The following is a 14,612-nucleotide window of genomic DNA, read 5'->3' on the forward strand; positions in this document are numbered from 1 at the left end:
TTGTGTCAGATTTCACCTTCTGCAAAGATTCCTTCTCCTAAATGTTTCTGTCCTTTAAGGGGGATGGAGGAGGTCCGCTGGTGAGCAAGCAGGGCGGTCGCTGGATCCAGTCGGGAATCACTAGTTTTACCAGTAGTAGGGGCTGTGCCCAGCCTAATATCCCATCAGGCTACACCCGAGTGTCCCAGTATCAGTCCTGGATCAACAGCCAGATCACCAGCAACCAACCAGGCTTCATCACCTTTACCTCCGCTGGGACTGACGGTGACCTCAGCATAAGATGTCCTACCACGCCACCACCAGCAGCTCAAGGTAAGTGTCTATTGTGTCCAGACTTTGATTTTTAACTTTACATTTCGCCTTGGAAAGCTTAAAATTCAATATTTTTATTTTTCTTCTAACAAAGAGTTTCATATTCTGTTTCAGAATGTATTTGAAAGGAGAAGTGTTCATTTACTGTTTTACGAAATTAAGTGCATATGAACAGTGATGCGTTCACTAACTGTTGTACATAATGAATTTCATGGCAGCATCATGGTTGTTTATAAAACAATAATGTTAAATAATTGTGATCACAGGAGTACGACTCTTCGTAAAGAGTAAACCTGACTTCATGTGTAAAATCAGTGGAGGACCCCTTTAACTTCTGCTACTGTCATGTTTTTGTGACATTAAGGTGTCATCAGGGACTGGAGCAATAACAGTAGTAGTAGTATTAATAAAACTCATTAGTATTAGTAGTAATAAGATTAGCAGCAGTAGAGTAACAAAAATTAATTTCAGTCCGTCGTCACTAGAAAAAAGATGTTATAGATTAATTATTCGAGCAGCGTATTATGACCCATATTTAGAAAGAGGAAGACAGCTGACACATTTTGGTTATTGTTATTGTTTTCGTGGTGATAATGACTTCAAGAGGAATTTTGAAAACACCTGCAAACTCCTTTTCTGTAAGTGGAAGATGAATTTCCAGTCTGTTAGCTGAAAGAGGACAGGGTGTAAAGTCACTTATCAAAAAGCTTTGTGTTTGAATGTGTTTAGTGATAAAAGTAGAAGTAAGTAGAAGTTTCACTGCTAACTTTTTTTATTTCTTGTCCATCTGTCATTTGGACATTTTAAACATGTTGTTTGAGGAAAACTTTTTAAAATAGTTCCATTATTGTTAGTATTTGCTGTGAACCCCGTCTCTCTTGATCGTCTCTCTTCTCAGTGTGTGGTCAGCCAACACTCAACACCAGGATTGTTGGAGGACAGGTGGCCTCTGCAGGCAGCTGGCCCTGGCAGGCCAGTCTGCAAACCTCTGGCTCCCACTTCTGTGCAGGAACCCTCATTAACAATGACTGGGTGCTGACTGCTGCTCAATGCTGCTCAAGGTAAGCAGAGAGGGTAGGGCATCGGCAAAAAACCACATGCCGTTCAGCCTGTCTAAGGTAGTGGTTCCCAACTTGGGGGCAGGAATCTCTCCAGGGGGTCGCAGCATAAATTGGAGAGGTCGTAAGAGGATTGACAGGACAGGACAGATGAAAAATATTATTCTGCTACTGTGTTGTTTTAACGTGTGATGATGTGTAGCAAGCAGACAATGATTCATTTTGAGGGGCCATTAGCCAAAAAGGATAGGTACTGCTGCTCCAAGAGGCAGGGGACAAGATTAAAGAGGGGTATTCTAGAAAAAGTTTAGGATGCATTTTAGGGTTCATTTTTGACCTACGTAGCTCTGTCTGTAGCCAAGTTTGGCATCTGAAGTGTTCTGGTTTCCGTTTGTAGTCCGACTACTATTAACCAATCGGGTTTGAGCGGGCTTTGATTGCATGCAGGTTAACAGACGTGTGGAGAGCAAAAGAGGTGGAACGCGTTGCCCCTAATGCAATCTCTAAACCCATTGGGTATCGTCTGACAGGGATTTACTTGTTACAAGCAATCCGGTCATAGACGTCTCCAACTCCATTCTTGCGTCACAAGTTGCTAATCGGACTGTAAACATGGGGTGCATCTCAACTGTCTTATTTGTCGTTTCCTCGCTCCTCGCTTGAGCTAGAAGTTGTGCTACTCTGCCATCTTGCCGACTGTCCCAAAGCTCTTTTTTGTGCGCCAAGGAGCAATCTCTGAGGCGCTGCCTTGGTGGAAGTCTTTAATGACCGACTCGCCCCTTTATTTGATAGCCGTTATTAAATACAGATGCAGAAAATGAATAAATAAGGGAAACACATTCTTCCCATAGGTGGGTGAGGTGATGGTCCAGTGGATAAGACGTATGCTTCTGTTGTGAGAGAACCAGGTTCAATTTCCCACTGTGATGTTCACCAATTTGTGCCTGAGAAAGACACTTAACCCCTAGTTGCTCTAGAGGTGTGCAACCTCTAACATAAATAGCAATTGTAAGTCGCTTTGGATAAAAATGACTGACCTAAATGAATAAATGTAGAAATTATTCTGTGCCTCTGAGCAGTATACAATATAACTACAGACTGTGCTTGTTAAGACACCACAGAGACCTGATTAGGACGTTGCTTCAAGTGACGTTTGGAGGAAAGAATGTCTCATGTCTCTAAAAGCAAATTTCCTCATTCCTTCTCTCCTCACATGATTGCGTCAGTCCATGCATCCCTGGTGGGCCGGACTAAGACACAAGGAAAAGACGCAAGTGAGGGAAATGTGGATGCAAGTAAGATAATTGAAAAGCACCCATTGACCGCTGCATGTGAAAGGAAGTCTTGGCCTGGATATACGCTAGCCACACCAGGAGCCAGAACATTGTCTGTTGCTCCCAGAAGCTAAATCCTCATCAGTCGATGACCGATGGATTCAGAGATTGCCCTCATGCAAACAAGTTGTGTCCATTAATGAATCATGCCGTCCAGAGATATAGACATTTCTTGATTCCGTGTGTCTTTGTCTCCCTTTGGAGTTTATAGAGTTAAGCTTTTGGTCTGAGACACAGGGACAGACCTCATGTTTGGGCTGGTTTGTCGCTGCCATGTACACTGGGAGAAAAGATAGTTTTGCTGAAAAGGAAAACTCCTGTTTTCCTTGTTGTATAGAGATGTTCATCCTAGTTTTCTGTTCATCTGCACACCAACAGACTGAAGTATTAATTCATAATTAAAGGGACCAATTTATGTAATTAGGACTTGAGGTCAGGAAAAAAGCATATTGAGCACTTCAATGACTAAGATGAGGGAATTGTTTATAATATTAGGATTCAAATTACTAACTTGTGAAAATGCAATCTCCCTGTTGCAACATCTATCAATATCCATACAAACTAGACGTGGTCATAATATGGACTTAGTGTTTGCTGAAGTGCTCTTGACTACAGTTCTGCTTTTCATGTCTTTGCACTGTTTTGTTTCTCTTCTGATTACCTCAGTTCAGGCGTAAGCACAAGCACTCTGGTTGTGTCTCTGGGTCTCCAGAGTCTACAGGGATCAAACCCCAATCAAGTGTCTCGGACAGTATCACAGATCATCATTCATCCCAACTTTAACTCTGGAACTTTTGAAAACGACATCTGCCTCCTGAAGCTCTCCTCACCCGTGACTTTCACCACCTACATTCAGCCCGTCTGTCTGGCAGCCACAGGCAGCACCTTCTACAAGGGGACTCTCTCCTGGGCCACCGGCTGGGGCAATGTTGGAACTGGAGGTGGGTCAGAAAGGACCTGTATTACATTTATTTTCAGAGGCAAACTAATTACAATGGTGGCAATAACTTTCTCAGGATTCATCGAGTGATAAGCAGGTTTGAGTCCAAACGCACAACAGTGGAGAGCTGACATCAGTTTGCAAGGTTTATTAGCAAAAAGCAGAATAATGTGACTTCCATGGAAGCATGGAAGCGTGTAACAGATTATAACAAAGGTTATGATCTGTTATTAGAAACTAAATTCAAACAAAACTGGTAAATGCAACCACACAGAGACAAGCAGAACCCTCAACATACTGCAATGACCAAAGAGGGACTGAAAACCATTTATACAAGAGAAAACAAGCGTTGTGGGACACAACCAGGGGACACACATCAGGTACTCAGGATAGGGAAGACTCTCTCAAACACACACACACACACACACAGAGGCAGGGAGATACAGATGTGATACAGATCAGTGGCCTGTACTATGAGGCAAGAGTTTTTCTCATAGTTTTATGACGGATGTCAGATGATATTCTGTTTTTTTCTTGTAGATTTGTGATTGTTTTTTCCCCCGTAAATTTAACACTTTAATCTTGGAAAATATTCTTTGGGAAATTTTTCTCGTGGTTACGTATGATTTTTTATTAGAAGTTATGAAAATTAATATTAAGAAATATTGATTCATAAGGCTCTTGTCAAAGGGCACCACCTAAAGATTTGCTGTCCACCCAAGGCTTTAGGTCCTTGAGTATAGCTTGATAATTACACAAATTTCTGGTAATTCGTTAGTCATTAATGGTTCAGTTATTCTAAAATCGTTACATTTAATCAATCAGTATCTCAAATCTGAGGACGAATCCTCTGTACAGGGACCCAGGACACTAAACAATACACACACACAAATCACTATGATCAAGATGAAATTTATTGACTAACTAAAGGGAGTGCAACAGTGTGAATAAATATGGGAATATTACAGGAATAACAGTCAAACATGAACTGGTGGATTTACTACGGAGTCCTTTGCGAAAAACGCTTGCAGCAACAGATGGCCAGCCCTGGCTTTGCACTCTGAGTTTGTTTGGTGTCGCTGTAGCTCAGCGGAACACACTCCAGACTCTGTCGTTGGAGCCGTGACTTTGTTCAACTCAAGGCGAGAATTGAACGGGCATCTGGGTCAAAAGTTGCTTAGAACAGTCGGATAACGTTAAAACAACAAAATCAAATAAGACACATACATTTGCCGTAGGTTCGTCCCAGGCAGCTCCAAACAAAAGTCAAAATCAAATCTCCCGCTAAGAAAAATGGAGGTTCAAGAACATGAATCTTTCTCAGGCCGTCTGAAGGAACAAAACAAAAGTACAAAACAAAAAAATCGGAATTTCAAAACTAAAGGAAGTTCAAGGAAGCGTAATTACAAGAGGATACAAGAGAGTACAAGAGTTACAAGAGTTTCAAGAGAGAGAGACAAAGGACGACAAGGTCTTTTATCTATTCTCTTTTTTGGGACGTGGTGACGTCATTTTGGGAGTGGGTTTTCCCTGGGGAAGTAACCCTTTGGTCTCGAAGTGTTAACTTTTAGTGGGATACAAAATATATTTTGCGTGTATTTTCCATTTAATCTTTTTCTCCACAATATCAACATTTAAAAAGATACTTAATTCTAAACATTTATATAAAGACAAGCAAAACAAGATTAAACCCTAGAGGGTTAATTGTTTCTTAATTGTTATAATACTTAATAGAAGGCGTAACACAGCTTAACTACATGTTTCCACTATAAACTTGATGGTTACATGTTTTAACTCAAGAGACAAAATATATGTAAGCATTGCAGCAAAGAATCCGTTATACAGTGACATTTTGATAGATATTTGACATTCATTCTGATATAAGCAGAGTTTTAAACGCTTGTGTGTTAAACATTTTCTGTCCTCTTGGTGGAGCTCGGGTTCTATGAAAGGACAGGAAATTCAGCTTTGAAATTCACCACTTGAACTGGGAACTGAGAAGCGGGTTATACACACGAGGAACATGCGGATAAACGTTTTAATAAGAAATTCTATACGAAACCTTTAGCTAAAGCATTAGTTAATACTAAACAGACTGTGATTACTAGGGAATAATAGGGAGAAATTAAAACAAAACAAAAGGAAATTAGGAAACTCTTCAAGATTACTTTCTTATGATTCTCTAGTCTTCAAACGTCACTAAAGATTAACAACAGGGTCATTACTACTAAACTAAGAGGCAAACGCCACTACTAACTTAGCAAGGATTATTATTTAAACAGAACAAAACACAGTTTGTAATGAAACATTTGTTGGCTCAAGAAGGCAGGGATTGTTAGTGTCCCTCTTTTCACAACTGGGCTTATCACATTTGCACATCAGCTAGAAAAAGAAGAGAGTGGTGTTTTATAGCCCAAGTATCCTGTGGGAAAAGGAATCAGGGTGAAGCAGGATGGCATGATACTTAGGATGTCCGGAGGTGACCTGTGGGGGAGAGAGGGGTTGGACAGCCCTCTTGCTGTCCTACAGAGTGTCTCCAGTGACACCTTTACGGCGAGAGGGGTTCACTCAGGTTCTTGAATACACAATCCTTAAGCGATGCATGTCTGATTGAGTCTGTGCAGGTCCTTACCAAAACATCAGGCAATGTCTCTAGTTTTGCATGTCAAAAGGCCAAATCCAGGGGAGGACACCACCTCCTTGAGGTGAGAGGCTGGTTGACCCACTACACCCCTCTCCCCTGGCTCCATTTTTTGTTTAACGGACCTAATATGTAGTTGCACCTTTACATCTTAAATCATATTACACATAAAAGAAGAGTTTATCAAGCCTGACTTTGCTTGATAATCCTGAGTTAAATCTGAATAGTTTGAACTCTATGAAGGGTAGCACAGGCCTCAGTTGTCACAAAGTTACTCCTTTAGCTACCTGGAAAGCCAGTTATCTTGCTTTATTGTACAGCCCACTGGTAGAGAAATTAAACAAGATACTGAAAGTAGATGTCAAAATCGTGACATGAATGCAGTTGTTATGAATTGTTTACATCCTTGCTTTGTTAGAGTGCATACAGTATAACACCAGTATGCCTTATTTAAATACAATATCTTTAAAGGATGAAGTGAAATATCCTAGATCTTTTTTTCAGTGTGAGAAAGGAAATATTTGTTTTTAAAAAAACCTACACATTTTGAGTTGTACCCATGATGCATCAAAAATGTGGTAATTAAAAAAAAAAAAATAGTGTATCATTAGACCTTCTTATTGCAACAGACAAAGGACTTCACCCTGTATTTGTCTCGTTAGATCTTAGTGCTGCATTTGCACTCTGCATATGTTTCCTTTAGGCAATTTCATCAGGAAACACTCCTTTCTATCAACTTTCATTGATATGCAGATGATACTCGATCAGGCCAGATAAAACCAATCAGTTAGCTTAACTTCAAGCATGCCTTAAGGATATAAAAACCAGGATGACCTGGAATTTTCAAATGTTAAACTCAGATCAAACTGGAGTCATTGCACTGGGGCCCAAGAACCTAAGTGATGCATTATCTAAAGATATAGTTACTCTGGCCTCCAGCACCACTGTGAGGAATCTTGGAGTTATCTTTGATCAGGACATGTCGTTTAACTCTCACATTAAACAAACTTCAAGTTCCGCCTTTTTTCACCTACATAATATTGCAAAAATCAAGAACATCCTGTCTAAAAATTATGCAGAAAAACTAGTCCATACATTTGTTACTTCTAGGCTGGATTACTGCAATTCCTTATTATCAGGTTGCTCGAAAAAGTCCATTAAGACTCTTCAGCTGATCCAGAATGCTGCAGTTCGTGTTCTGACAGGAACCAGGAAAAGAGATCACATTTCTCCTGTTTTAGCTTCTCTGCATTGGCTTCCTGTAAAATCCAGAATAGAATTTAAAATCCTTCTTCTCACGTACAAAGCTCTTAATGGTCAGGCACCATTCTATCTGAAAGAGCTATATTTGCTAGCTCCTCTCTATTTTCTTGTGTATTTCTACAATATGTGGACATTATGTTGCATCACCCCCTCGCCCTCTCTCTCTTTCGCTATCCAATGCTCTTTCTGGCTCTCTCTCTCCCTCAACCCCAACTGGTCGAGACAGATGGCCACCAAACCTGAGTCACGGTTGCATTCGACGTCTCTATACCTCCTAAAAGAGAATCTTTTCTTGCCTCAAGAGTTAATAATAATATAAAGAGGACAATCTTGTCCTGATGTATATGAAAAGTGAAATGAGATAACCTTTGTTATGAATTGGCTCTATATAAATTTAATTTGAAGTACTGGAAGTATTTTTACAGTTTGGTGGGGGACCTGTCCTTTGATTTAACAATAGAGTTTCTCATTGTCCCTTTAATGGGCTAAAACATTGTAAAACTGCTGGCATGGTCCTTTAAGTTCAAGTAGTGAGGATGTTTGCTTGATGAACACAGGAACACCTGGAAACACTTGAGGTGTGCCACAGTCACTAATGTGTTTATTAAACTGCCCATTTTGTGTGAAACCATGTTAAAAGATGTGAACACTTGTTTATTAAACTGAATTTGTGTCTCTTCAGTGTCCCCTCCTTTCCCACAAAACCTAATGGAGGTGCAGCTGCCGATTGTAGGAAACAGAGAGTGTACCTGTAACTACGGAGTGAGCTTGATCACAAACAACAAGATGTGCACTGGGTTCAGTGCTGGAGGAAAGGACATCTGTCAGGTGATCATTTTTACGCCTGTGTTTGTGTCAGATTTCACCTTCTGCAAAGATTCCTTCTCCTAAATGTAGGGATGGGAATTGATAAGATTTTATTGATCCGATTCCTTATCGATTCTCTTATCGATTCTCATTGGGTGAGGAAATAAGTACAAGTTTGTTTGTTTGTATTAACTCGCTTTAATTTCTGATCAGAAGACACAACACAGAGCAACAGAGCACAACAACCTTAGAACAAGCCTAAAAGTAGGTGAGCTACTTCTCAAAGTAGAGTCCAGGGACCCTTAGCCTAGGGCAGTGTTTCTCAACCAGTATGCCATGGCACGCTAGTGTGTGTCTTGTAAGATTATCAAGAGTGCCTTAGGATTAGGAAATTGTTAATTTTCACATTAATTGGTCCAGACAAAAAAATTAATGTTTGGCTTTTTAAGCCCAACTGCCATTTTGTGCCATAAAAACTAAAAACACAGACTGAAAACAGTCAAGGAAGAGCTTGTGCCTTTTGGAATATTAACTGTGCTCAATTGGACTCAACTTGAAACAAAATTCACTTGACATAAAAAATACAAAGACGTCTTTGTAAAGATAAGACCACAACAATCAACCTTGGCAAATTAACAATTTTTGTGCAGAACAATTATCATATTTGCCCTCTCAGGAAGGTTACGAGATCTTTCTGGACTTAGGGTGTCTCCAGCAGTGGAGAACACCCTTTCAGAAGGGGTGGAGGATGCTTGGACACAGAGATACTTCTCAGCCAGAGCTGACAATACTGGCAATGTGTCACTCTTCTTCCACCACCAGAAACTGGCACTGTCTTTGGTTGGAATGGGAGGAAGGCTTCTATAAAGCTGGATTTCTTGATCAACTCTCTGGGCTGTGGAGACAGGGGGCTGCTGCTGCATGGAAAGCAGCTTGCTGTCCTCTTCTTCAAAAAGTTCCTCTAGTGCTGTCCTCTTTTTCTGCTTTACAGGTGGCGTCTGAAATTATGAAATACCCCAAAAGGTTTAGTTTTAAATTAAATAGTGTAATAATCCCTGCCATCTATCATCATTCATCACAATCAGCTACAATAAACTTACGTAGTCCTCCTCCTCTTCTTCTTCTCCATCCTCTTCTTCTGCCTGCGCCTGTGTATCTCTTGGCTCTGACAGCTTGAGGAGAAATTTACAGTCTAAGAATCACAGAGCAAGAAGAAAAGGTCTCATAACATAAATATGCTAAAGGAATTGTCAAATTCAAATACCTTCTCAACTGCTTCTGTGTTTGCTGCCACTGCTGATGCTCTGACCCTGACCCAGATTTCATCCCTGTCCATTTTAGATTTAAATCTGGGATCTAACAGTGGCTTCCTCCAGGAATGCCTGGATATCATCATCCTTAAGTTTACAATGGAGGACAAACAACACAAATTTAGAAGAAAATGTGACTGACAATAAATAACCATTAGTCTATATGATTAATTGTCATATAGTAATCCATCATTACATGTCAGTGACTGTACCTGGTAACGTTTGGAAAGATCATTCCATATGTTCTCCTTGATGCTCCTAACAAACGTAGAGTCGTCTTCCTGCACTGTGTAGTGTTTGCGCAGTTTCTGAAGGATGGGCAAAATCTGGCCACAGGTTGGACTTTTTTCACTGGAGACAGCAAGTGTGGATGTGTAATGCATCCTCATCAGCAGCACAAACTCCTCTGCTTTCCTCAGGTCCTCATTGCCCATTCTGGCCAGTCTGCAACATAAACAAAACAAAAAAAAATATATTGCATAAACAACAAACATAACCCTTTTAATGGCTATAGTCAACCAAGTTTCATACAAGTAATTTTAATTTTTTTTCAAACATTAGTTACTTCTCCTTCTCCATGGGCTTTCTAAGTCGTTGGTCTATGGCTGCAGCTTGGATAGCAGGAAACTGTTCACAAAATCTCTCCATCATCAAATACAGAGAGTTCCATCTCGTCCTCACATCTAAAAGGAGCATGTGCTGGGGCAGCTCTGCAGGCGCGCACACACACACACACACACACACACACACACAAGATTATGAGATTACATTAAACAATGTAATATTACCATTACTTTATCATTTTTAAGTTGATCCTAATCCGTTCATTTATATGTTACAATTTGTTGTTAGCTTGCTATTAAAGTATTCAAACAGTAGGCCTATTACTTACTGAGGAGTTGTTGCTTTTCCTTCAGGACTACTTTTGCCATATGAGATCTCTTCATCCAAACGATCACAGAACGAATCCTTGCTGCCCAGTTGGAAACTGTATTGCAGTTGTACAGCTTCTGAGCTCCAAGGTTAAGTGTGTGTGCAAAACATGGAAACTTGATGATGTTTAGCGTTTTCACAGCTACATCCATGTTTGCCGCGTTATCCACAGTTGCTGCCACCACTTTCTCTTTCACTCCAAACTCCTCCAGGATCCCCTCAATCTCCTCAGCTACAGTTGTCCCTGTTTGAGCTTTGTACACTGCTTTGGTTTTGAGGACTTTGTCTTTACTCTGACCTTCCCTGACATAGTGCAATGTTACGGTGAGGTAGTGGTCTTGACTGAAACTAGTCCAACCATCTGCTGTGATGGCTGCATGCGTGACATGTTTCAGGTCTGTGATCAGATTGCTCTTTTCAACCCCATACCAAGCAGGAATCAGATGATTTGTTAAACTGTCTCTGTTTGGGGCATTGTATTTTGGGTTGAGAGTCTTTATCATCTCCCTACAGAAAATATAAGGTAGGACTAGGAATAAATAAAACAACTATACTGACATTAAAACATGAAACTTTTGGTCATGCATTTGTTATTTTCATTTGAAAAGACATGCTGGACAAAATACAGCAAATTAACCTACCGAAATGCAGAGGCATCTACTGTGGCAAACGGGTGCAAACCCTTTACCACAAACTTAGTCACTGCTCGGTGACATTCGTTGATCCTAGCCTCGGTCATTTTATTCTTCCCTGCCTCTGTGAACGGAGTAGCTAGAGATGCACCAGAGCTACCTGCTGCAGCCTCTGAGCCAGCCAGACTCTGGCCGTCTTCATCATCATCTAAATTTGATGGACAATGACAATGAAAATTATTCGTATAGTAAAGGTTTACACAATGAAATGGCGCTCACATTAACTAAGTAGACAGGGCCTGTCCTGCCTGGAGAGTTTAAAATTACCTTCGGCATTAATAACAGATGGCGTCCCGTTAGCTCCGCTGCCGCTTGACTCACTTGCGTCGCTAAGTAGTAGTGTATCAAACACGCGACAGTCCTGCAAATGAATTGCATGCTGTGTGGCCAAATGTTTCTGCATATTGGAGGTAGTTCCCCCCTTTGACGAAATGGAAACTTTACAAGTGTTGCAAGTGACCGTATTGTCGTCTTTTCGCGTGAAATATAACCAAACTTTAGAGCGCTTCTGCCTCGATGCCATGATTGCTGCGTTCTGAACCAAAACAATGCAGCGCGTGTGTGACGTCATGACGCATTTGCCACAAGCCGAACCGATAAGTAGAATCGTTAAGCAGGCGTGCTAACGGTTCCAAGGAATTGATTCACTGGGCACCGGTTCCAAAGAAGAACCGGTTCTCGATTCCCATCCCTACCTAAATGTTTCTCTGCTTTAAGGGGGATGGAGGAGGTCCGCTGGTGAGCAAGCAGGGCGGTCGCTGGATCCAGGCGGGAATCGTGACTTTTACCAGCAGTAGGGGCTGTGCCCAGCCTAATATCCCATCAGGCTACACCCGGGTGTCCCAGTATCAGTCCTGGATCAACAGCCAGATCACCAGCAACCAACCAGGCTACTACACCTACACGTCCACTGGGATTGACGGTGACCTCAGCGTCACCTGTACACCACCATGAAGCACACCCTAACGTAAGTGCCAGCCCTGTCCAGACTTTGATTTTAGCTATTTGGAAACCCCTTGGAAAGCTTTAAAATGTTTTACTTTAACATAATCCAAAATCCAGGACAACGGCCATGATTTCAAGTATTAGTCACATTGTCTCTAGCCACGTCAATCAGGACTTTAAACAGTTCCCTCCAAAAGTATTGGAACGGTAAGGAAAATTCCTTTGTTTTTGTTGTTCACTGAGGACATTTGTATTCAAGATCAAAAGATGAGTATGAGACAAGTGTTCAGAAGTGTTCAGAAAATACAGCCAGACAACCCTAAAAGGATAAATGGTTTTGCAGGTGGAGGTCACTGACAGTAGCTCTCTCCTTATCCTTCCTGACTTATTGCTCTGTGTCCTTGTTACTGCTGGTAGTATGAGGCGATACTTGCAGCCCGTTCAGCTCAATTGGCATTCGCTAGCGAACACTAGAATTCACAGGCCTGCCATTGGTTCCCTGTTCTCTTCACAGATGAGGGCAGGTTCACACTGAGCACATGTGACAGACATGAAAAGCGAGGCGGGTTGTCAGGTTAGCGATCACTCAACTAACATTAAATAATTAATTTGTCTTAACATCGATATGATAAAACGTTGCTAAAATGGATGGATTTAGTCGGAGTACTGGCTTTTTAATACTGACGGTATATTGCAGTTGTTTTATGTGGTTCTGTTGCTCCAGTGGAGCAAGTGCTGTTTTTATGCTGCATCCTAACAAACCATATGAGATCTTGATTGTAACGGCATACAGGTCACTTTACTTTGGTGTGTCTCAGTGTCTGAGAACAGTGTTTTTACATCGCCCACAAGAGAGCTATAGCGCCACATTGTATTTCACCAATTTTTGACTGACTCCAGTGAGCTTTTTAGGACTCAGAGTTGCTGACTATTCTAGCAAAGAAGTGGTGAAGACAAGTTTTGGGTTTTCAACTAACCTAGACCTGAGCTTTTCTCTTAATCAACTCTTCTAAACTCTTGCTACTGTTTCATTAGTCTCGCTTTAAAATGAGCACATTTCAATGCATTTCTGGAAATTTGCTTTTTCACTTTACTCACTCACAAGAGAGCTTGGTGAGAAGGCAAAATTGCATATTGACCTTATAGCGCATATGGAGAAACAAAGAAAAAAAAAGAAAACACAACATTATTTTCCGTTTCACAGAAAGTTGGACTTGAATGCATCTGTCCTGTTTGTTTGTTCAGGGTGATCTGGCGGTGAGCAGAGCGGCTCTTGGTTCCAGGCAGCAGTGTTGTTAGTTGGAAACAACGCCACCTTCCTGGCTCAGACACCAACACCACCAGCAACAACAGCAACAGCACAGCTGCCAGCAACATACCAACTACCAGCGGGGGCGCTCCTGCTCACTCCCCCTTCTTCTTCTTCTCAGTGTGACAGAATCTGAATGGCAACTGCTTTTTCTCTAAAATGAAGGGTGTAATTTATGGGTGTAAAATGAATAAATGAATGACAATGAATTGTTTAAGCAGCACCGAACAAATGTAGGTATATGTAGCCTGGCATACCAGCGTGTCGAGGTTTTTGAAGGATCCAGATGTTACGCAAAGACAAGATGATAATTTGTCATTTACATAAAACTTCCCCTTCAAATAACTGAAAATAGGATGGTGTTTATTGATTACATTGCAGATAGGATTAATCTCATGCTGTCATTAACAAATGGATTCAAAACACTTAAAGGAGCATATTTAGAGGTCAGAGGATCACATGTCCATCATCTACTTATTTGAGCTAGTGTACCTTACTGTACAATTATATCTAAAGTTAACAAACAGCATTTGCTCTAAAAAATACTTAAACTGAACTTTACATTGATAATAATTTGGTTTGAAAGATAAATGTCAATATTAAGTCTTGTCAAGTGCTGAACTGTTAACTGTTAATAACCTGGTTTTTAATTAAGGGAAATCCTTTCTTTCGGCTTTGAGCACATGTATGAACTCAACTAATGCAGTCTAATCTAAATGTCCTGCAGTAAATCCTCCTTCATGATGGTTATAATCTGTTTGTGTTTTAGAGACGTGTTGATTCAACTGTATGGTCAGTTTGGAGGCTGAAGTTGTGTTTTGTAGCCACATTTGTGTATCAAAATAAAAAAAATTTTCTTCTTGATCTTGTTCTTGATCAAACAAAAGTCACTAACTACAACATCTTTAATCTGTTGAATCTGTAGCTACGAGTCTCAAATGCTGTGTTTTCACTCATATATGAGTGAGTAAAAGTTAACTTAACTTATTTATACTGATTTAATATCTTATTTACAGGCCTTGTTATTATACATATTTAATCTAATCGCAGTCTTTTGCGATTTGCAGA

General features: G+C 40.7%; 1 protein-coding gene across 1 annotated transcript in view; it reads left to right on the forward strand.

Annotated features, from left to right (window-relative positions):
• The window catches only part of LOC123962014 (prostasin-like), a 91,128-nt gene extending 76,766 nt beyond the window's left edge, over positions 1–14,362 (forward strand). The window contains exons 6-11 of the mRNA XM_046037885.1: positions 60–312; positions 1,211–1,373; positions 3,371–3,645; positions 8,231–8,376; positions 12,008–12,257; positions 13,481–14,362. Of these exons, the coding sequence (XP_045893841.1) occupies positions 60–312; positions 1,211–1,373; positions 3,371–3,645; positions 8,231–8,376; positions 12,008–12,244 (1,074 nt within the window). The 3' untranslated portion in view covers positions 12,245–12,257; positions 13,481–14,362. The remainder of the gene's footprint in view (positions 1–59; positions 313–1,210; positions 1,374–3,370; positions 3,646–8,230; positions 8,377–12,007; positions 12,258–13,480) is intronic.
• Positions 14,363–14,612: the final 250 nt, after the last annotated feature.

This window comes from Micropterus dolomieu, linkage group LG02, assembly GCF_021292245.1.
Source record: "Micropterus dolomieu isolate WLL.071019.BEF.003 ecotype Adirondacks linkage group LG02, ASM2129224v1, whole genome shotgun sequence".
In the NCBI taxonomy this organism is placed as follows: domain Eukaryota; kingdom Metazoa; phylum Chordata; class Actinopteri; order Centrarchiformes; family Centrarchidae; genus Micropterus; species Micropterus dolomieu.